The following is a 21642-nucleotide window of genomic DNA, read 5'->3' as shown; positions in this document are numbered from 1 at the left end:
ACGCAACCAAATATAGAACATTTTCAAAAAATGGACGCGTGAGAAAGTATATATAACAGTAACCTAAACCATAACACTAACCCTAACCTAAACCATAACCTTGACCCCTTAATAGTAACCTTAACTTTAAACTTAGTCTTAACCACATGCACAAATACAACTACACCAACACCCGCACCCTAAATCATAATCTCTAACCACAATCACAATCACAATTACAACCATCGAGATAACTCGATGCCCATACTTATTGCTATCCCTTGTCCCATCCTTTTCCTTACCTCTCTCTTTTTCCTAACCCATTTTTATTCGTAACTGAAATAAACTTTTGCAATAAAATAAAATAATTCATTCATTTTTCGAAATATTTTACTTTTATTTTCAAGAATAAAGTACAATTACAAACCAAACCAAACGTTTAAATACATCAGCACCTAACTGAAACTAGTATTGACAATTGAAAGTAAGCATTAAGTATTTCTCTTGTAAACATGACGCTGACATAAAGCTCGAATATTTACAGTTTAAACGTGCGGGAGATTTGAAGATAACATTTGAAAACATTAAACATTACTGTTTCACCTGACTTTGTTTAACTTTTAGTGGTGGAAACCTGACTTTGTTATTATTTAAATCCTTCAAATATTCTAATCATATTTTTGTTTAGGGTGAACTAGAAGGACCAGTCTAAGTTACTTTGAATCTCAGTGGTCAACAATGAAAAGTACTTTGAATCACAGTGGCCAACAATGAAAAGTACTTTGAATCACAGTGGCCAACAATGAAAAGTACTTTGAATCACAGTGGCCAGCAATGAAAAGTACTTTGAATCACAGTGGCCAACAATGAAACGTACTTTGAATCACAGTGGCCAACAATGAAAAGTACTTCGAATCACAGTGGTCAACAATGAAAAGTACTTTGAATCACAGTGGCCAACAATGAAAAGTACTTTGAATCACAGTGGCCAGCAATGAAAAGTACTTTGAATCACAGTGGCCAACAATGAAAAGTACTTTGAATCACAGTGGCCAACAATGAAAAGTACTTTGAATCACAGTGGCCAGCAATGAAAAGTACTTTGAATCACAATGGTCAACAATGAAAAGTACTTTGAATCAAAATGGCCAACAATGAAAAGTACTTTGAATCACAGTGGCCAACAATGAAAAGTACTTTGAATCAAAATGGCCAACAATGAAAATTACTTTGAATCACAGTGGCCAAAAATGAAGTGAGAGAAAGAACATTTTAAACCCACAAGTTATTTAAAACCAGGTTAAAAAAAAACATTACAATCTAAACTGTTAGCGGAAGTTACAAACTATCTTTTTTCGATTGAGTTATGTACATTTGAAACGTATTAACCTATTTTTTCTTATTTGCTATAAACGCCTATCCCACTAAAAAGGCAGAAATAAAATCAGTTTAAACATGTAAATTTTTTCAAAAAGGGTAAATAAAGGGGTATATATAATGTCTTTTGACTCTGTTAATAATAATATCGTTAATAGCTATACATTTGTTATATATAGAGTAAGTTCTGGTTTTTAGATGTATTGACAAAAACTTGGGATATATTTTTGTTTTCATATACACACAATTATATATGAATAAGTATGCTATAAAATAAAACTGTCATCATAGAATGAAGAAAACCCAGTTAAATATCCATCGTTCAAACCCAAGGGTTATAACTCTCGATCTATTTCTCCTGTTGAAACCCAAGGGCTATAACTCTCGATCTATTTCTCCTGTTGAAACCCAAGGGTTATAACTCTCGATCTATTTCTCCTTGAGTAAGTAGCGATCTTCACTGGTGGATGGCGAGGTGTGGGAAACAAAAGTGATTTCCCCTCCACCGGATGTTGGTCGCACGATGCGGCACGTGATGAACAGACACTTGACCATGAGCGAGAAGAAGGCAAACGACAGCAGGCTGATGAGGAGGATGAAGTCCTCGGCATTGCTGGGCCAGTCATGTGCTCTGTAGAGACAGGCGGGGATCGTCACGATGTACGGCGCCACAATGTACCTGGAACACAGGAGGCATGGAAACATAAAGGTAGGCAACTCTGTTTGTGCTTCTAGACAAAACTAACATGAGTTACCGGTATTTTCTTTATTTTAATGGTGTTTTATAGGGATGAAAACAAAAATAAATAAAAAAAAAACCCTCTTTGTTAGAACCAGCTCAGGGACTACATTCAAAACACGAGTGACAGACCTTGTAATTAATTCAATACACGAGTTACAGACCTTGTACATAATTCAATACACGAGTTACGGTCCTTGAAACTAATTTAATACACGAATAACGGACCTTGTAAATAATTTATTACACGAGTTACAGACCTTGTACATAATTCAATACACGAGTTACCGGACCTTGTAACTAATTTAATACACGAGTTACGGACCTTGTAAATAATTTTTTACACGAGTTACGGACCTTGTAACTAATTTAATACACGAGTTACAGACCTTGTACATAATTCAATACACGAGTTACGGACCTTGTAACTAATTTAATACACGAGTTACGGACCTTGTAACTAATTTAATACACGAGTTACGGACCTTGTAACTAATATAATACACGAGTTATGGACCTTGTAACTAATTTAATACACAAGTTACGGACCTTGTAACTAATTTAATACACGAGTTACGGACCTTGTAAATAATTTTTTACACGAGTTACGGACCTTGTAACTAATTTAATACACGAGTTACGGACCTTGTACATAATTCAATACACGAGTTACGGACCTTGTAACTAATTTAATACACGAGTTACGGACCTTGTAAATAATTTAATACACGAGTTACGGACCTTGTAACTAATTTAATACACGAGTTACGGACCTTGTAAATAATTTAATACACGAGTTACATACCTTGTAAATCTATCCAGACAAATGACGTCGACCAAGAGGTAAGTCAGCTGGGCCGCTCCAATAAATGACAAGCCAATCTGTAATGAACGAAGACATTCACCGTGATATTTGTGTGTGGGTTAATATATATATAGCTCAAGTTAAAACTGTGCAAGTCAAAGCAATGTTGTCAGTAAAATATTATGGCTTGCTACCAACAAACTTATTTCACTCAACTCTTGAACGTGAGTCTATATGAAGGCAGTACCCTGCTCGCGAGTCAAATTGTCTAAGTTCAACTCACACACAATGCCAGAAGATCAGTTAAAGGCTGTGTCTAATTACGATGGTTAATGTTTTTGAATAGTGCTGTTTCGTTGAAATGAAACCTTTAGCAAAAATCAGTTTCATTGGAAGATGTTTCATGTAATTCTCTCTTGGAGACTCATCGTATGTTGGGTACATCAAAAGTAAACTTGGACAACACCAACAGTCAGGTACAAGACAAGTGTCATGTGACAGCATCACGTGAGAGCATCACCTGACAATGTACTCAATAGACAGCATCACGTGACAGTGTACACAAGCCACAACATCACGTGACAGTGTACACAAGCCACAACATCACGTGACTGTGTACTAAAGTCACAACATCACGTGACAGTGTACTCACGTGAGAACATCACGTGACAGTGTACTCACGTGAGAACATCACGTGATAATGTACACAAGCCACACCATCACGTGACAATGTACTTACGATACTGGCCACATCTGGGCTAAGCTTGATCTTGCTGTTGTGTATGGCGGCCACGGTGATGTTGTAGCATAGAACATGCCAGCACCACATGGCGTAGGCGGACATGCCATTCTGTGGAGCAACATGGCGAATCGTAAGTAGGGGTGGTGGTAGCAATACCATGGCTAATATAAATGGGGCTACAGTTATACCGCTGGCGGTAGCAATACCATGGCTAATATAAATGGGGCTACAGTGCTAGCGGTGGCGGTAGCAATACCATGGCTCATATAGTTGGGGCTACAGTGTTAGGGGTGGTGGTAGCAATACCATGGCTCATATAGGTGGGGCTAGATTATTAGGGGTGGTGGTTGCAATACCATGGCTCATATAGTTGGAGCTAGAGTGCTAGGGTTGGTGGTAGCAATACCATGGCTCATATAGTTGGGGCTACAGTGCTAGCGGTGGTGGTAGCAATACCATGGCTAATATAAATGGGGCTACAGTGCTAGCGGTGGTGGTAGCAATAACATGGCTAATATAAATGGGGCTACAGTGCTAGGGGTGGTGGTAGCAATACCATGGCTCATATAGTTGGGGCTACAGTGCTAGGGGTGGTGGTAGCAATACCATGGCTCATATAGTTGGGGCTAGAGTGCTAAGGGTGGTGGTAGCAATACCATGGCTAATATAAATGGGACTAGAGAACTAGGGGTGGTGTTAGCATAATAAGATGACTCATATAGTTGGGGCTACAATGCTAGGGGTGGTGTTAGCATAATACCATGGCTAATATAAATGGGACTAGAGTGCTAGGGGTGGTGTTAGCATAATAACATGGCTCATATAGTTGAGGCTACAGTAGTATGGAAGAAAAAGCGGTTAATAGACAGGGATGGGGACAAGGTGGTAGAAAAACAACATTTGGAGACAAACGATTCTCATTATTGTCTTCGTCGTCAACGTTTTGACAGTGTTATGAACAACTTCATGCTATGGTCCATGCCTAATATGAACTGTCTCTAACTAACATGAACTTTCTATGACTTACATGAATAATCTCTAACTTACATGAACTATCTATGGCTAACGACATATCTATGACTGACGACATATCTATGAATGACGACATATCAATGACTGACGACTTATCCATGACTGACGACTTATCTATGACTGACGACATATCTATGAATGACGACATATCAATGACTGACGACTTATCCATGACTGACGACTTATCTATGACTGACGACATATCTATGACTGACGACATATCTATGGCTGACGACATATCTATGACTGACGACATATCTATGACTGACGACATATCTATGGCTGACGACATATCTATGACTGACGACATATCTATGACTAACGACATATCTATGACTGACGACATATCTATGACTGACGACATATCTATGACTGACGACATATCTATGGCTGACGACATATCTATGACTGACGACATATCTATGACTAACGACATATCTATGACTGACGACATATCTATGACTGACGACATATCTATGACTTACATGAACCAGCAATCTGACCAGATAGATCTCTGTCCGTCTCTCAGATTTCCGCAGACGGTAGACGTTGCTGGCCAGATGGTAGGTGGCCGTGAAGAACGAGATCCAGCCCGAGACGACGCTCACAAACAGGAAGGCACAGGATGTGGACGTGTACTTCCCTGGGGTCAATGGCAAAGGTCATTTAACGATTTAAATGTCTGGCTTTCATGTATGCTATGTTAGACTCAGTTCTACTCAGTGTAAAACGAAAATCTTACCACATTTATTTTATTACATTGGCCTAAAAATTATAAACACATAAGATAAACTTGTCATCTGAAGATTTAACTTTAAAGTCTAATATCTAGTAACATAGAAAAAAATAATTAAGCTGTATATTTGACTTCTAAAATCATAAATCTAATCCTAATACGTGACACAAAATGCACCGACAAATAATTCGATCTACATCATTTACTGTCGAATAACATAATTTAAACATTTGATAACTACTATTGTATAAAATAATCAAACATTTGAGACCTACTATTGTATAAAATAATAAATTATTTGAGTCCTACTGTCGTAAAAAAAATTAAACATTTGAGACCTACTGTCGTATAAAAAAATTAAACATTTGAGACCTACTGTCGTATAAAATAATTAAACATTTGAGACCTACTGTCGTATAAAATAATTAAACATTTGAGACCTACTGTCGTATAAAATAATTAAACATTTGAGACCTACTGTCGTATAAAATAATTAAACATCTGAGACCTACTGTCGTATAAAACAATTAAACATTTGAGACCTACTGTCGTATAAAACAATTAAACATTTGAGACCTACTGTCGTATAAAACAATTAAACATTTGAGACCTACTGTCGTATAAAACAATTAAACATTTGAAACCTACTGTCGTATAAAATAAACCAGGCAATGTTGAAGCCACACGCCACGATGAAGAACAAGAGAACCGTCACAGACAGCAGGACTGGTGACGTGTACACAGGTACGCCGGCCGTCTTACGGAACACCGACACGACGCCATAGACCGACCACAGGACCTGCAGGATGAAAATGGCGGCCCAGATGGGGTGGAACCAAGGGGCGGGGGAGATGGGGCTGGGCTCAGCAGACGAGATGTTTTCAAGGTCATGCCGCAGCAGGTTGGGGATAGCTGGCAGGGAAGGGAAATGTTTCATTAGTGGCAAGGTCAATCTGTTAGTGGCAAGGTCAATCTGTTAGTGGCAAGGTCAATCTGTTAGTGGCAAGGTCAATCTGTTAATGGCAAGGTCAATCTGTTAGTGGCAAGGTCAATTAGTGATACGGTCAATTTGTTAGTGGTAAGGTCAATCTGTTAGTGGCAAGGTCAATCTGTTAGTGGCAAGGTCAATCTATTAGTGGTAAGGTCAATCTTTTAGCGGTAAGGTCAATCTGTTAGTGGCAAGGTCAATCTGTTAGTGGCAAGGTCAATCTGTTAGTGGTAAGGTCAATCTGTTAGTGGCAAGGTCAATCTATTAGTGGTAAGGTCAATCTTTTAGTGGTAAGGTCAATCTGTTAGTGGCATGGTCAATCTGTTAGTGGCAAGGTCAATTAGTGATACGGTCAATTTGTTAGTAGTAAGGTCAATCTGTTAGTGGCAAGGTCAATCTGTTAGTGGCAAGGTCAATCTATTAGAGGTAAGGTCAATCTTTTAGTGGTAAGGTCGATCTGTTAGTGGTAAGGTCAATCTGTTAGTGGCAAGGTCAATCTGTTAGTGGCAAGGTCAATCTATTAGTGGTAAGGTCAATCTTTTAGTGGTAAAGTCAATCTTTTAGTGGTAAGGTCAGTCTAACGTCTAATAGCAAGGTCAATCTAACTGTTAGTAACAAGGTCAATCTGTTATTGACAAGTCAAATCTAACGATATGTCAATCTAAATTATAACAATTAGTTGATAAAAGTATCATGCACATTATTGGCCAGGTTGAATATGTAATTTTTTGTTCTTTCTTAACATAAGTAGCATTGTCTATTTCTTAATTAGTGACATAATTATCGTTTCTAATTAAAATTAACATTCGTAATGAACCGAATTACCTTCCTGGAAACCATATTGTAGACCTAGTGAGGTGAAGACAACTAGGGTAGTTATGACAACCACACACACGTTGAGCAGTAAGAAAATCAACTGAAATGGGTTGTGGTTCGTGTTCATCTTCTGAAAAGCTGAGACATTTAGGAGAGGTTCAAAGCATAACATATGGGTACACAGATAACAATGGTATCCAAGTTGTAAAATTATATTAAAGTTGAAGATGAGAAAGGGAAGATGAAGTAGAATTAATATGATTCTTGACCTCGACATATAAAAGGATGGTGTGGTCAGAACTAAGCCCAGCCGCCTATTCTTTCCCCAACGTGAGTCAGGTACCCGTCAGAGCTGGGTGGACTCAGAACGTCAGCAGTTCCCTTTCCGGACCGCGATCCGAACTCGATAGCTCCGGGCTAGCAGTCCAATGTTTGATCATGTGATTAGCGATAGTTTTCTTAGTTTAGTATCACAAAATTAAACAGACAATATAACCTAACATTTTGATCACGTTTACAAAGTTTGTCCAGTAGAGCCAGTGTCTAACCTACCCCAACACCAACATGTCAGAGACTGTCTCACCCACACCCACATTAACACGTCAGAGACTGTCTCACCCACACCCACACGTCAGAGACTGTCTCACCCACACCCACATTAACACGTCAGAGACTGTCTCACCAACACCCACATTAACACGTCAGAGACTGTCTCACCAACACCCACATTAACACGTCAGAGACTGTCTCACCCACACGTCAGAGACTGTCTCACCCACACCCACACCCACACGTCAGAGACTGTCTCACCCACACCCACACCAACACGTCAGAGACTGTCTCACCCACACCAACACGTCAGAGACTGTCTCACCCACACCCACACCAACACGTCAGAGACTGTCTCACCCACACCAACATGTCAGAGACTGTCTCACCCACACCCACACCAACACGTCAGAGACTGTCTCACCCACACCAACACGTCAGAGACTGTCTCACCCACACCAACATGTCAGAGACTGTCTCACCCACACCCACATTAACACGTCAGAGACTGTCTCACCCACACAACACGTCAGAGACTGTCTCACCCACACCCACACCCACACGTCAGAGACTGTCTCACCCACACCCACATTAACACGTCAGAGACTGTCTCACCCACACCCACACCCACACGTCAGAGACTGTCTCACCCACACCCACATTAACACGTCAGAGACTGTCTCACCCACACCCACACCAACACGTCAGAGACTTTCTCACCCACACGTCAGAGACTGTCTCACCCACACCCACACCCACACGTCAGAGACTGTCTCACCCACACGTCAGAGACTGTCTCACCCACACCCACACCAACACGTCAGAGACTGTCTCACCCACACCCACACGTCAGAGACTGTCTCACCCACACCCACACGTTAGAGACTGTCTCACCCACACCCACACCAACACGTCAGAGACTGTCTCACCCACACCCACACCCACACGTCAGAGACTGTCTCACCCACACCCACACGTCAGAGACTGTCTCACCCACACCCACACGTCAGAGACTGTCTCACCCACACCCACATTAACACGTCAGAGACTGTCTCACCCACACCCACACGTCAGAGACTGTCTCACCCACACCCACATTAACACGTCAGAGACTGTCTCACCCACACCCACACGTCAGAGACTGTCTCACCCACACCAACACGTCAGAGACTGTCTCACACACACCCACACCAACACGCCAGAGACTTCTCACACACACCCACACCAACACGCCAGAGACTGTCTCACACACACCCACACCCACACCCCAGGGACTGTCTCACCCACACTAACACGTCAGAGACTGTCTCACCCACACCTACACTCACACGTCAGAGACTGTCTCACCCACACCAACACGTCAGAGAGTGTCTCACCCACACCCACACCCACACCAACACGTCAGAGACTGTCTCACCCACACCCACACCAACACGTCAGAGACTGTCTCACCCACACCCACACGTCAGAGACTGTCTCACCCACACCCACACGTCAGAGACTGTCTCACCCACACCCACACCCACACGTCAGAGACTGTCTCACCCACACCCACACCCACACGTCAGGGACTGTCTCACCCACACCCACATTCACACGTCAGAGACTATCTCACCCACACCCACACCAACACGTCTAAGACTGTCTTACCCACTCCAAGACCAACAACCCTAAAGCACACATGATGTGATGGCCTAGTGGCAGTTACTCATCTTTATCTTGTAAGTGTTTTGGTTTTTTAGTTAGACTAACAACTCAGCACAAGTGATCTTAAAAACTACAGAATTTGAGTAACAGATTATCAACTAAGTTTTACAACATCTCATGTTATTAGGAAATTACTGGATTTCAGCAACATCACCCTAACAATCTCTAATTATTGCTACATCTCAGCTTTACTTCACATTATTTCAACATTACCCCACGTACCAAATCTTGAACCCACATTATCCCGTATTATCGCACATTATCTCACATTATCTCATTATTACACGCTCAATATCCCACATTACAATATCCCACGTTACCACACATTACCCCACATTACCCCACACAACCCCACAATACCCCACACAACCCCACATTACCCCACACAACCCCACATTACCCCACACAACCCCACATTACCCCACATTACCCCACACAACCCCACATTACCCCACACAACCCCACATTACCCCACATTACCCCACATTACCCCACATTACCCCACACAACCCCACATTACCCCACACAACCCCACATTACCCCACACAACCCCACATTACCCCACACAACCCCACATTACCCCACACAACCCCACATTACCCCACACAACCCCACATTACCCCACATTACCCCACACAACCCCACATTACCCCACACAACCCCACATTACCCCACACAACCCCACATTACCCCACATTACCCCACACAACCCCACATTACCCCACACAACCCCACATTACCCCACACAACCCCCACATTACCCCACACAACCCCACATTACCCCACACAACCCCACATTACCCCACACAACCCCACATTATTCTACACAACCTTACAATATCCCAAATCACCCCACGTTACCCCAATATTAACACATGATTACTAATCTTTCTACATTAGGACCAACTGTTATATTTAGAGCAGAAATCAAAATAACTTTACATGAAATAAAAATATTTTGAGAAAATAGACGCCGAGATTAACTGCTTTATATAAGTTCAATAACTTGAAATTAAAATCAATGATGAAACAGCAAAACCGTTTGTGTTGAATCAAAAGAAAATCGATCACGTGACCTGGTGATACACGTCATGACTCATATTACAGCAGCTTACACAGCGGCTAGAGGCTGAGGTTTCCAATAATCAAATACACACTGTAATCAACTTTCTCTACACACACTGTAATCAACTTTCTCTTGACGGTCTACACACACTGTAATCAACTTTCTCTACACACACTGTAATCAACTTTCTCTACACACACTGTAATCAACTTTCTCTTGACGGTCTACACACACTGTAATCAACTTTCTCTACACACACTGTAATCAACTTTCTCTACACACACTGTAATCAACTTTCTCTTGACGGTCTACACACACTGTAATCAACTTTCTCTACACACACTGTAATCAACTTTCTCTACACACACTGTAATCAACTTTCTCTATACACACTGTAATCAACTTTCTCTACACTCACTGTAATCAACATTCTCTACACACACTGTAATCAACTTTCTCTACACACACTGTAATCAACTTTCTCTACACACACTGTAATCAACTTTCTCTACACACACAGTAATCAACTTTCTCTACACACACTGTAATCAACTTTCTCTACACACACTGTAATCAACTTTCTCTACACACACTGTAATCAACTTTCTCTACACACACTGTAATCAACTTTCTCTACACACACTGTAATCAACTTTCTCTACACACACTGTAATCAACTTTCTCTACACACACTGTAATCAACTTTCTCTACACACAGTGTAATCAACTTTCTCTACACACACAGTAATCAACTTTCTCTACACACACTGTAATCAACTTTCTCTACACACACTGTAATCAACTTTCTCTACACACACTGTAATCAACTTTCTCTACACACACTGTAATCAACTTTCTCTACACACACTGTAATCAACTTTTTCTACACACACTGTAATCAACTTTCTCTACACACACTGTAATCAACTTTCTCTACACACACAGTAATCAACTTTCTCTACACACACAGTAATCAACTTTCTCTACACACACAGTAATCAACTTTCTCTACACACACAGTAATCAACTTTCTCTACACACACAGTAATCAACTTTCTCTACACACACAGTAATCAACTTTCTCTACACACACAGTAATCAACTTTCTCTACACACACAGTAATTAACTTTCTCTACACTCACAGTAATCAACTTTCTCTACACACACAGTAATCAACTTTCTCTACACACACAGTAATCAACTTTCTCTACACACACAGTAATCAACTTTCTCTACACACACTGTAATCAACTTTCTCTACACACACTGTAATCAACTTTCTCTACACACACTGTAATCAACTTTTTATTGATGGTCTACACAAGCTTTAGACCACTTTCGCTTTCATCAGAAAGTCTATACACAATCTAATGACACACACTATAATCAACTTTCTTTTTAGCTTAATAGTCACACACAATATTAATACATAAACTGTAATCAACTTTCTTTTTAGCTTAATAGTCACACACAATATTAATATACAAACTGTAATCAACTTTCACTTTTACTTAATGGTCTAGACTCTTCCTTTTTAGGCTGTGTCTAAACTCTAGACACAGCCTAAAAAGATAGTTGTATAAACATAATGTAACTACAAATATCTGTCGGTCCTAGCAGTATAAAAACTTGTAGAATTTGTAAGCCAAAACATATAAAGGACAATCTGCGACGAGATATTCCTTTTGTCTCTCTCTATCTGCTCATCAGAGGCAAGCGACCAATTGGAGTTTTTAGTTTACAACCCCCCCCCCCCCCCTCTTCATTTGGCGTGGTCGTAGCGATTTACACCAATTACTGCCCTTTGTTAGCTTTTACTTCAGTGTCACACATTTGATGTAGAAAAGAGTTAAATTTTACCTAAAAGCCAAATAGCAGTTTATATCCCTAACTTCGATTGGTTATAAATCAGCAACTCAGAATGAGCTTAATGTTTTTTTCTACACTTTTGGCGCCCCCCCCCCCCTCCCAGGATAGGCGAACATGGAGGCCGCCCCACCAGTACTCCCCTTGCCTCTACTACCCTCCTCTAGTCTGCAGTCGTAGACCACACAACAGCACCTTGAGATGGAATATCTGGTTCCATCTTATTTCATATCAACACGTTAGTGAGCTACTTCACCGTGTCATAATCCTTAGTTCATTTAAGAACAATTTAGAGGTCTAAAATGTTAATTAATGAGTTGAATAGATTACAACTACTACAAAGCACCTGGCGTCCCCACAATAGCTACCAGCATCCTTAATTACCTGTGTGATGGAGGTGTGTCCTTAGCTGTGTGCTGGCTTAGGCTGCTCATTCATGCACACACACACATGCACACTAATACACACGCACACACACACACACGCACACACACATACACACACACGCGCGCACACTCGTATACACACACACGCAAACACACATACACACACGCACACACTCATACACGCGCACACACACGCACACACACATACACACACACACACGCTAGAAAGCATTGAATGGGTGCTAAACAGCATTGAATGGGTGCTAGACAGCATTGAATGGGTGCTAGACAGCATTGAATGGGTGCTAGACAGCATTGAATGGATGCTAGACAGCATTGAATGGGTGCTAGACAGCATTGAATGGGTGCTAGACAGCATTGAATGGGTGCTAGACAGCATTGAATGGATGCTAGACAGCATTGAATGGGTGCTAGACAGCATTGAATGGGTGCTAGATAGCATTGAATGGGTGCTAGACAGCATTGAATGGGTGCTAGACAGCCATTTATTGATGACAGCCAGCCATTGATGGGTGTCAGACAGAAATTGATGGATGACAAACAGCGATTGATGGGTGCTAGACAGTCATTGATGAGTGCCAACTGAGAGCAGAGTGCATATATTTCCACCTACATAACGCGTAAACCTACGTCTCATGGCTAACCTTCTTATTGCTATATAGTGTTATAGTACGTATTGGACCCTTTACAGAATACAGTAAACATTGAACATTGTAACTTGATAGTTTTGTTTGATTCCAAATTAGAAGACAGTTTTGCAATTCCGCAATCTAGCGCAAGTAATGCTACAGACATCTACGTCACATTCCTCTCTATTCGGTACACATCTGGTTTATATAATGGTACACAATAATTCATTCACAAACCACTGCATATTTAATGTCGTTTAGACTATAAGTCTAAAGATGACATCACATTTAACATTTCACCACATAGACGAGTGTGTTATAAAGTAATTCTATGTATTAATTACAGTACCTTAGTAGAGCTCAATGTGATTTCATCCCAGTCTTCAGTCAACCTAGCTTGGTTTGGTATAGATGACAGCGTGTTGGGCAGCACTTACACACTGGACGTGTGCTCTGGTTAAGGCATACCGTTACTTTATTGCAACTCACAACAACTGGTGCACAACACACCTCGATCCATACAATAAAACAACAGGTGTGGCTAATCACATCGTGTTCGTTAACACCTGCCACAATATCATCAATACCTGGCTCATTCAAGCTCACATACACTGGGTTGGAGGCTAGCTAGTTATTGTTTTTATACTCGGCTAAGTTGCATCCCATGGTTAAAGTCAGGAGTTGACATGTTTTAATGAATTAAACTCTATCGTTATCGATATAATATATTATGTATTAAAATAATGTTATATAACTTAAGAATATTCATATGGGTAGAATGTGTAGCTTCCATGTCCGTTGGTTTGTATGTACCCCACACTGTTTGTGCCCACACCGACCATACACTGCTTCTACCCACACAATGCTGGTGCCTTATTCCCCACACCAATAACCAATACAAATTATAATTAAGTGTGGTAACATAAAAAACCAAAGAACTTTAGTCACCAACTCTGCAGATATAAGAAAAATTATCTCATTGAAATTGTCACATTTGAACATTAATTTAAGCAGTAGTGATTAGAACAGGCAAGGTTTTAGAATAGTACTTAAAGTTTTTTGTTGCACGCAAATCTGTAGTAGCACATAAATATTAAGTAGCACGCAAATCTGTAGTAGCACATACATCTGTGTTAGCACATAAATCTGATAATATGTAGTAGCTCATAAATCTGTAGTAGCACACGCATATGTAGTAGCACTTAAATCTGTAGTAGCACTTAAATCTGTAGTAGCACATAAATCTGTATTAGCACATACAACTGTAGTTGCACATACATCTGTAGTAGCAAATAAATCTGTCGTAGCACATAAATCGGTAGTAGCTCATACATTTGTAAATAGCACACGCATCTGTAGTAGTACATAAATCTGTAGAGCACATGCATCTGTAGTAGCACATACATCTGTAGTAGCACATACATCTGTAGTAGCACACGCATCTGTAGTAGTACATAAATCTGTAGAGCACATGCATCTGTAGTAGCACATACATCTGTAGTAGCACATACATCTGTAGTAGCACACGCATCTGTAGTAGTACATAAATCTGTAGAGCACATGCATCTGTAGTAGCACATACATCTGTAGTAGCACATACATCTGTAGAAGCTCTTGAAACCCATCCTCCGAGCAATATGTAGGGCTCACTACAACTGGAGCTGATGACTGAGATATGTTTCTTTCAATTGTTAGATCATAGTTTAAGCTCCGGGCTAGATCATAGTTTAAGCTCCGAGTTAGATCATAGTTTAAGCTCCGGGTTAGATCATAGTTTAAGCTCCGGGCTAGATCATAGTTTAAGCTCCGAGTTAGATCATAGTTTAAGCTCCGTAACTCAGCTTACAAAACTAAATTAGAGGAAATAGTTGATTAGAGGCCAAATAAATAAGATTGAATATAATAAAGACTAGATGATGGTGGAAGAATATAATACTTTAAGCTGGAGTTTAGACCAGTGTTTGTTCCAGACTTTTTTGTCCGGGTGGGGGGGCACTTGAAATTTTCGGGGGGGGGGGGGGGCAGTAGACTTTCTTCGGAGGGGGGGGGGGGCGGACACTGTTAAAAGTATATATTTTCTATATAAAATATATAAATTTCATTTCGTTCGGGGGGGGGGGGGGGAGGGGGCGGTAGAACTTTTTCGGGGGGGGGGGGCTTCGCCACCCGAGGAGATGCCTGGAAAAAACTCTTATTTAAACCCATTTCATTATCTCGCATTGGATTTTATTCTGTTATTTACCACCCATAAGAAGTTGACTACACGCATTGGATATGATAGCTAATTAAGTGATCTAATCCCGATTAATTACTAATCACGTATTAACTTTCAGTTGTAACTTTTTCCAGTAGGCTACTATGTGTAATTTATTTATTTTTTATTTCAAGGAATACTCCCTCCCACACAAGTAAATTGGTTACATACTGGTCATAAAATCTGTCACATACTGGTCATAAAATCTGTCACATACTGGTCATAAAATCTGTCACATACTGGTCATAAAATCTGTCACATACTGGTCATAAAATCTGTCACATACTGGTCATAAAATCTGTCACATACTGGTCATAAAATCTGTCACATACTGGTCATAAAATCTGTCACATACTGGTCATAAAATCTGTCACATACTGGTCATAAAATCTGTCACATACTGGTCATAAAATCTGTCACATACAGGTCATAAAATCTGTCTAGATCTAGATCTAGCTAGTTTATTATTTTCTTCCATACAGTAAACTGGTTCCGCGTCTAAGTTTACACAGAAGAAAACTAGGTCTATAAATGTATTCTATTACTCATAGTCTATTTATAGCCGACCTACTTTACACTCCAATTTTCATGTTCCTGTTTAGTCAATACATTTATGATGTGCATGTATCTTAACTTCGTGAGTAATTCAAGTTCGTTTTTTTAACATTACATTTTAAACACCGACTGTCTTGCCACGTTATATACTCAACACACATTACATTTAGTGACAGATCAAATGTGTGACTTGTCACCAAACTGTACCGAGACACATCATTGTTGATTCGATGTATACTTATAGCGGGAAAAACGTCATACCTTGCTGAATACTTAAAACGAAAGGAACATCATACATTACAGTATACTTATAGTGGGTTAACATCATACATTGCAGTATACTTTTAGTGGGAGAAACGTCATACAATGCTGTTTACTTATAGAGGGTGAACGCTATACATTGCAGTAGATCTACAATAGGAGTAACGTCATACATTGCAGTATATCTAAAATGGCAGGAACATAGCAGTTGTAAAAAACATAGTTGTTGGCATACAACAATTCCAGTTGTGTCACATAGAACAATACTGTTGTCTAGTACATCGAACTACCGCACAAAGCAAGCCATGTCTACCTTTCTGTTCTTGTGTGTACCGTGAACACATTCATCATTAACATAACAGTAAGTAGAGCGTGCAATGCTTTTGGACTAACCGATAGTTTTAGTTTTGTCTTGTCATCATAAAAAATGCCACGTGTATAGGTTATGACAGTCTAGTGACATGTGTACATGAACTGACAGTCTAGTGACATGTGTACAGGAGCTAACTGCCAGTTAACTGTCGGCCTATAGAACTAACAGGAAGTGGTACTATAAGCATTTGTCAAGTATGTTAACAGCCTTTATCTCGTGGCTTAATAATAACGTTAGAACCACGACAACAAAAATCCGGATAACCCCATGTGACTGGCTTGCCAAAATTGGAGTAGGTTTTCCCCCTTTTAATATACTTTGTTCATCGTTTTACAACATCGGGAGATTTTTAAAAAAAATTTTTATGAGGAAACTTGTCGTACCGTGAAGGACAATGATAACATTGGAGGGTACTCTCAAGTGCCGCATCCTGTTTATTCCGTGTGTGCTATTTCACAACATACATCATATTTTCCAATGTAGTGTTTTGTTGTTTTACATATTTCATCTGGATTTTATGTCTGCTACACTGTGATGTAAGTCAATAGTTACTGGACCGATGGCTGTTGTTGACATGAACACAACAAAGATTTGGCTGAGACCACTGAGCTACGTGGCCTACAACACACCCTGTTGATGTGTGAGCTTGTTGCTGTTGTCTTTACCTCAGATTAGCATATGCGCCGTGATCAATTCACGATATAAATGGTGACAATCAAACTTAACTTGTGAACATATCTTTCTTTTTTTATCCAGGTGATCTGCTGACGACCTTGACACATATTCAGGTGATCTGCTGACGACCTTGACACATATTCAGGTGATCTGCTGACGACCTTGACACATATTCAGGTGATCTGCTGACAACCTTGACACATATTCAGGTGATCTGCTGACAACCTTGACACATATTCAGGTGATCTGCTGACGACCTTGACACATATTCATGTGATCTGCTGACAACCTTGACACATATTCAGGTGATCTGCTGACGACCTTGACACATATTCAAGCGATCTGCTGACAACCTTGACACATATTCAGGTGATCTGCTGACAACCTTGACACATATTCAGGTGATCTGCTGACGACCTTGACACATATTCAAGCGATCTGCTGACGACCTTGACACAGCATGCTTAGCGTGATGGTCTGGGCAAGTGTTGCTGCTGCGGGTCTGCTGGCTAGCCGTTGTCATGGCAACGGTGCCTTAGATGAACCAGATTTAGCCGGACCTTTGTCTCACCAAACACAGCCAGAGCACCGAGCCGCCAGTGACCTGACCTTGACCTCTGAGACCTTGACCGTGTGTGACTACAACAGCACGTACGTCAACTGCTGCTGTAGAGGCTTGCAGCATCTCCCCAGGGAGAACTACCCAGCCACCGTCGTGGTCTTTGATCTAAAGGCCAACGCCATATCAACCCTGGCACCCGCCTACTTTAGCAGGTACACCGAGCTACAAGTTCTGGACCTCTCCATGAACAGACTGACCCAGATATGCCCGCTGTGTTTTGTTGGCCTAGGACGTCTACAGCTGCTGAACCTCTGGGGCAACAACATCACCATCAGCAGCTCCACCATCGACGTCCAGACGTTCCGACCGTTGAGCTCACTACGAGAGCTGGTCATCAACAGAAACAACGTCAACGTCACCGACAGCCGTCTGCACTACCCCGACCAGGCGCTGTCGGTGCTCGGGAACCTGACGACCCTGCACATAGATGGAATCAAAGACAAGGACTTTGGTCCCGGGTTCGGTCACCTGACGTCACTGGTGAAACTTAACCTGCAGGGTTACAATGGCGGCTACTGCATGATCGAGTCCCTGCGAAACTCGACGTTTCGGTATCTGACGTCATTACAGGTTCTAGACCTTCAGGACTGTCAACTGTTTGGAGATAAAATAGAAGCTGGGGCTTTTTTACCTCTGACCAGCATCGTCAGCATCAATTTAACCCACAATGAAGGCATCGGCCTCCAGTATCTAGACAACGTTTTTTACGGACTTCAGCACCACAGGCACCTGCGGGAAATGCGCCTGCAGCTCATTGTTGACAGGTACTCGTTCGCCAACTGCATGGACAGTGACGTCATTAAATATTTTCCCAGGTACCTTCAAGTCCTGGACTTTCAGGAAAACAGCGTGGAGGGCGTTGACCGGTCATTTATCGCGAGACTTCCTGCAAGTCTCCGAGAGCTGGACGTGAGCGGGAACAAGTTCGTCATAGACCTGTACCTGAAGGATTTAAAACTGATGAAAAATTTAACAGTTCTCAAACTGAACGGCGGCACCAAGGTCTACAAGCTGCCCAAGCGGTTCCCATACTTTCAGCAGCACTACAGAAGCAACTGCTCGCAAGAATCTGGTGTGTCGGTGGAACCGTTTGTACTGAACCTGCCGCCCAATGTCAAGGTGATTGAGATGACACAGGCGGGGTTGAGTAACGTCGTGTCGGGGTTCAATGTGACGGAGAACACGCTGGAGAACCTGAGCATCAGCCACAACCACTTCCCCCGCCTCGAGGGTCCGCTAGAGGGCCTGACCCAGCTCAAGTTCCTGGACCTGGCAAGCTGTGACGTGGAGTTTGTCTCGGAGAGTTTTTTCTCCTCCATGGCCAGGCTGGAGGTGTTAAAGCTTGAGTCCAACTACCTGGGTGATTACCTGGACAACCTGAACACCACACAGGTATTCTCCAGCCTGCAGAGCCTGCGGGTTTTGAACCTGTCCCTCAACGACCTCCACCACCTGCCCGACAACATCTTCACCCACCTCGTCAGCCTGGAGTACCTGGATCTCTCATCCAATCCCCTGACCCAGTTCACCGTCGACATTTCTCACCTGGGCAGATTAAAATTTCTAAACCTGTACCGGGCCAGGATATTTAACATCCCGCCCCCCGCCATGGACCATATCGATTCTCTGGTCAAGAAAAACCTCGGCACTAGGGTCAACATGGCGGCTACCCCAATCAAATGTGACTGCGAAAACTTCCCATTCCTCAAGTGGATGACCCAATCAAAAGCTTTTGATAAAACGTTGACACGTTATTACTGTTTTTACCCTGACGCCTCCTTACGGTTGATCTCAGATGGTTACAATACGACTTTATCTATACTAAACAGGGAATGTGTTTCAAATATAGTTTTATTATTTATAGTTTCGTGCCTGTGTATCCTAACTTTTATCGTCATATCGTGTGGCGTTGTGTACCGATTCAGGTGGAACATTCGATATTTCTACTACGCCGCGTATTTGTACTACATGAAGTCTAGCACAGCTAGCCCTCTGGAATACAAGTACGATGTGTTTGTGTCCTACAGCTCCAGCGATGAAGATTTTGTTTTTAACGTTTTTTCCCCCGAGCTGGAGGCCCGGGGTCTCAAACTGTGTATTCATGGGCGGGACTTCACCGCTGGGGACTACATCGCGTCCAATATAGTCCGCGCTGTGTGCTCCAGTAGACGGACTGTGGTCATACTGACCCAGCACATGATTGACAGCTACTGGTGCCAGTACGAGGTCAAGATGGCCAACATGGAGTCTGCCCACAAAGGCAGAAACGTTCTGGTGTTTTTATTCTTGGAGAACATTCCAGAAAGTCGTCTAGGCGTTGAACTCCTCTACCACATACGTAGTAACACTTACATGTCTTATCCCGATCCTAAAGCTATCAACACCAGTCGGTTTTGGGATAAACTAACTACAGATATTAAACTTTAGGATAAATTAACTACAGATATCAAACTTTAGGATAAACTAACTACAGATATCAAACTTTAGGATAAACTAACTACATATATCAAACTTTAGGATAAACTAGCTATAGACATCAGACAATCGATTGAGATAAATTAATCACAGCTATAGTAAAATAACATGTGTTATTGTTATAAATAATATTCTGTTGTAAAACCGAAAGTTTGTACGTACTTGGTTTTTTCAACTGTTCGTTAATGTTGTATGTCGCATGTAGGTCAAACAGTAGCAGACGTCTGAAGATACAGCTGTAAATACTTTGTAACAGTGGCGTATGCAAGGGGTGGGGGTGGGTAGGAGGGGTTGGGGTGTATGAGTGGGTACTAGTGGGGTTAGAATAACTTCAACCCACCCCCAAAATGAGTTAACTGCAACTCGGCAATTATAAAAGACAAAACACAACACGTCTTAATAAATAATGGGACGTAATCCTGATTTTCACAGGAGTGAAAATAAAAACAGAGTTATCCAAAAATTGTAAATGAGTTTACTGCTGTGACGATAGCAATATAATGTGTAGCAATATATAAACAGTTGTTTATTCTACAAGTAGAAGTTTGTTACCAACACGGCTATTAGGGGTTTCTTGTGGGGGGGGGGGGGAGGGGGGGGGGAGGAAGGGATTCTTGAAACATTCTATGGTGAAGTACTTCGTTCCTGGGGGTGGGGGGGGGGGTTACCTGATACATTCCGAGGAGGGGCTGACACTGAGTAAAGTATATTAATTTATGTGAAAAATATGTTACCATTACGATCCGTTCGGGGGGGGGGGAGGGAGGGTGGAATGAGAGGGGGCTGAAGTGGTGGTGGGTGGGAGAGGGGTGGAATCAACTTCGTACCTAAAGGAAACTGCTAACCACATCTGTACTGAAATAAACCCAATTTATCCCAGCTTTTCACCTAACTCATTTTTATGTACACATGTTTAATTAATTTAATTAATAATTAAGATTTCAAGAATTGAGGTTTAGTATTTAGCATTCCAGGAAGTTAAAAATTA

At 41.5% G+C, this 21642-nt stretch overlaps 2 protein-coding genes across 2 annotated transcripts; one reads left to right on the top strand and one right to left on the bottom strand.

Annotated features, from left to right (window-relative positions):
- Positions 1-1785: 1785 nt before the first annotated feature.
- Positions 1786-14004, bottom strand: LOC131939619 (uncharacterized). The gene is made up of 7 exons (XM_059298038.1): positions 13789-14004; positions 7224-7344; positions 6059-6322; positions 5160-5317; positions 3640-3750; positions 2901-2977; positions 1786-2035 (listed from the first exon to the last, which is right to left on the bottom strand). Exons 2-7 carry the CDS (start codon positions 7339-7341, stop codon positions 1786-1788), a joined length of 978 nt encoding a protein of 325 aa, XP_059154021.1. The 5' UTR covers positions 7342-7344; positions 13789-14004.
- A 3967-nt stretch (positions 14005-17971) lies between these two features.
- On the top strand, positions 17972-20908 carry LOC131939504 (toll-like receptor 4). Its single transcript, XM_059297838.1, has one exon. It carries the CDS (start codon positions 18018-18020, stop codon positions 20604-20606), a length of 2589 nt encoding a protein of 862 aa, XP_059153821.1. The 5' UTR covers positions 17972-18017; the 3' UTR covers positions 20607-20908.
- Positions 20909-21642: the final 734 nt, after the last annotated feature.

The sequence above is a fragment of the Physella acuta genome, unplaced genomic scaffold, assembly GCF_028476545.2.
Source record: "Physella acuta isolate Inbredline_101_S28 unplaced genomic scaffold, ASM2847654v3 ptg000019l, whole genome shotgun sequence".
Taxonomy (NCBI): Eukaryota; Metazoa; Mollusca; class Gastropoda; family Physidae; genus Physella; species Physella acuta.
The sequence above is the reverse complement of the archived record's forward strand: the minus strand, read 5'-3'. Positions and strand labels throughout refer to the sequence as shown.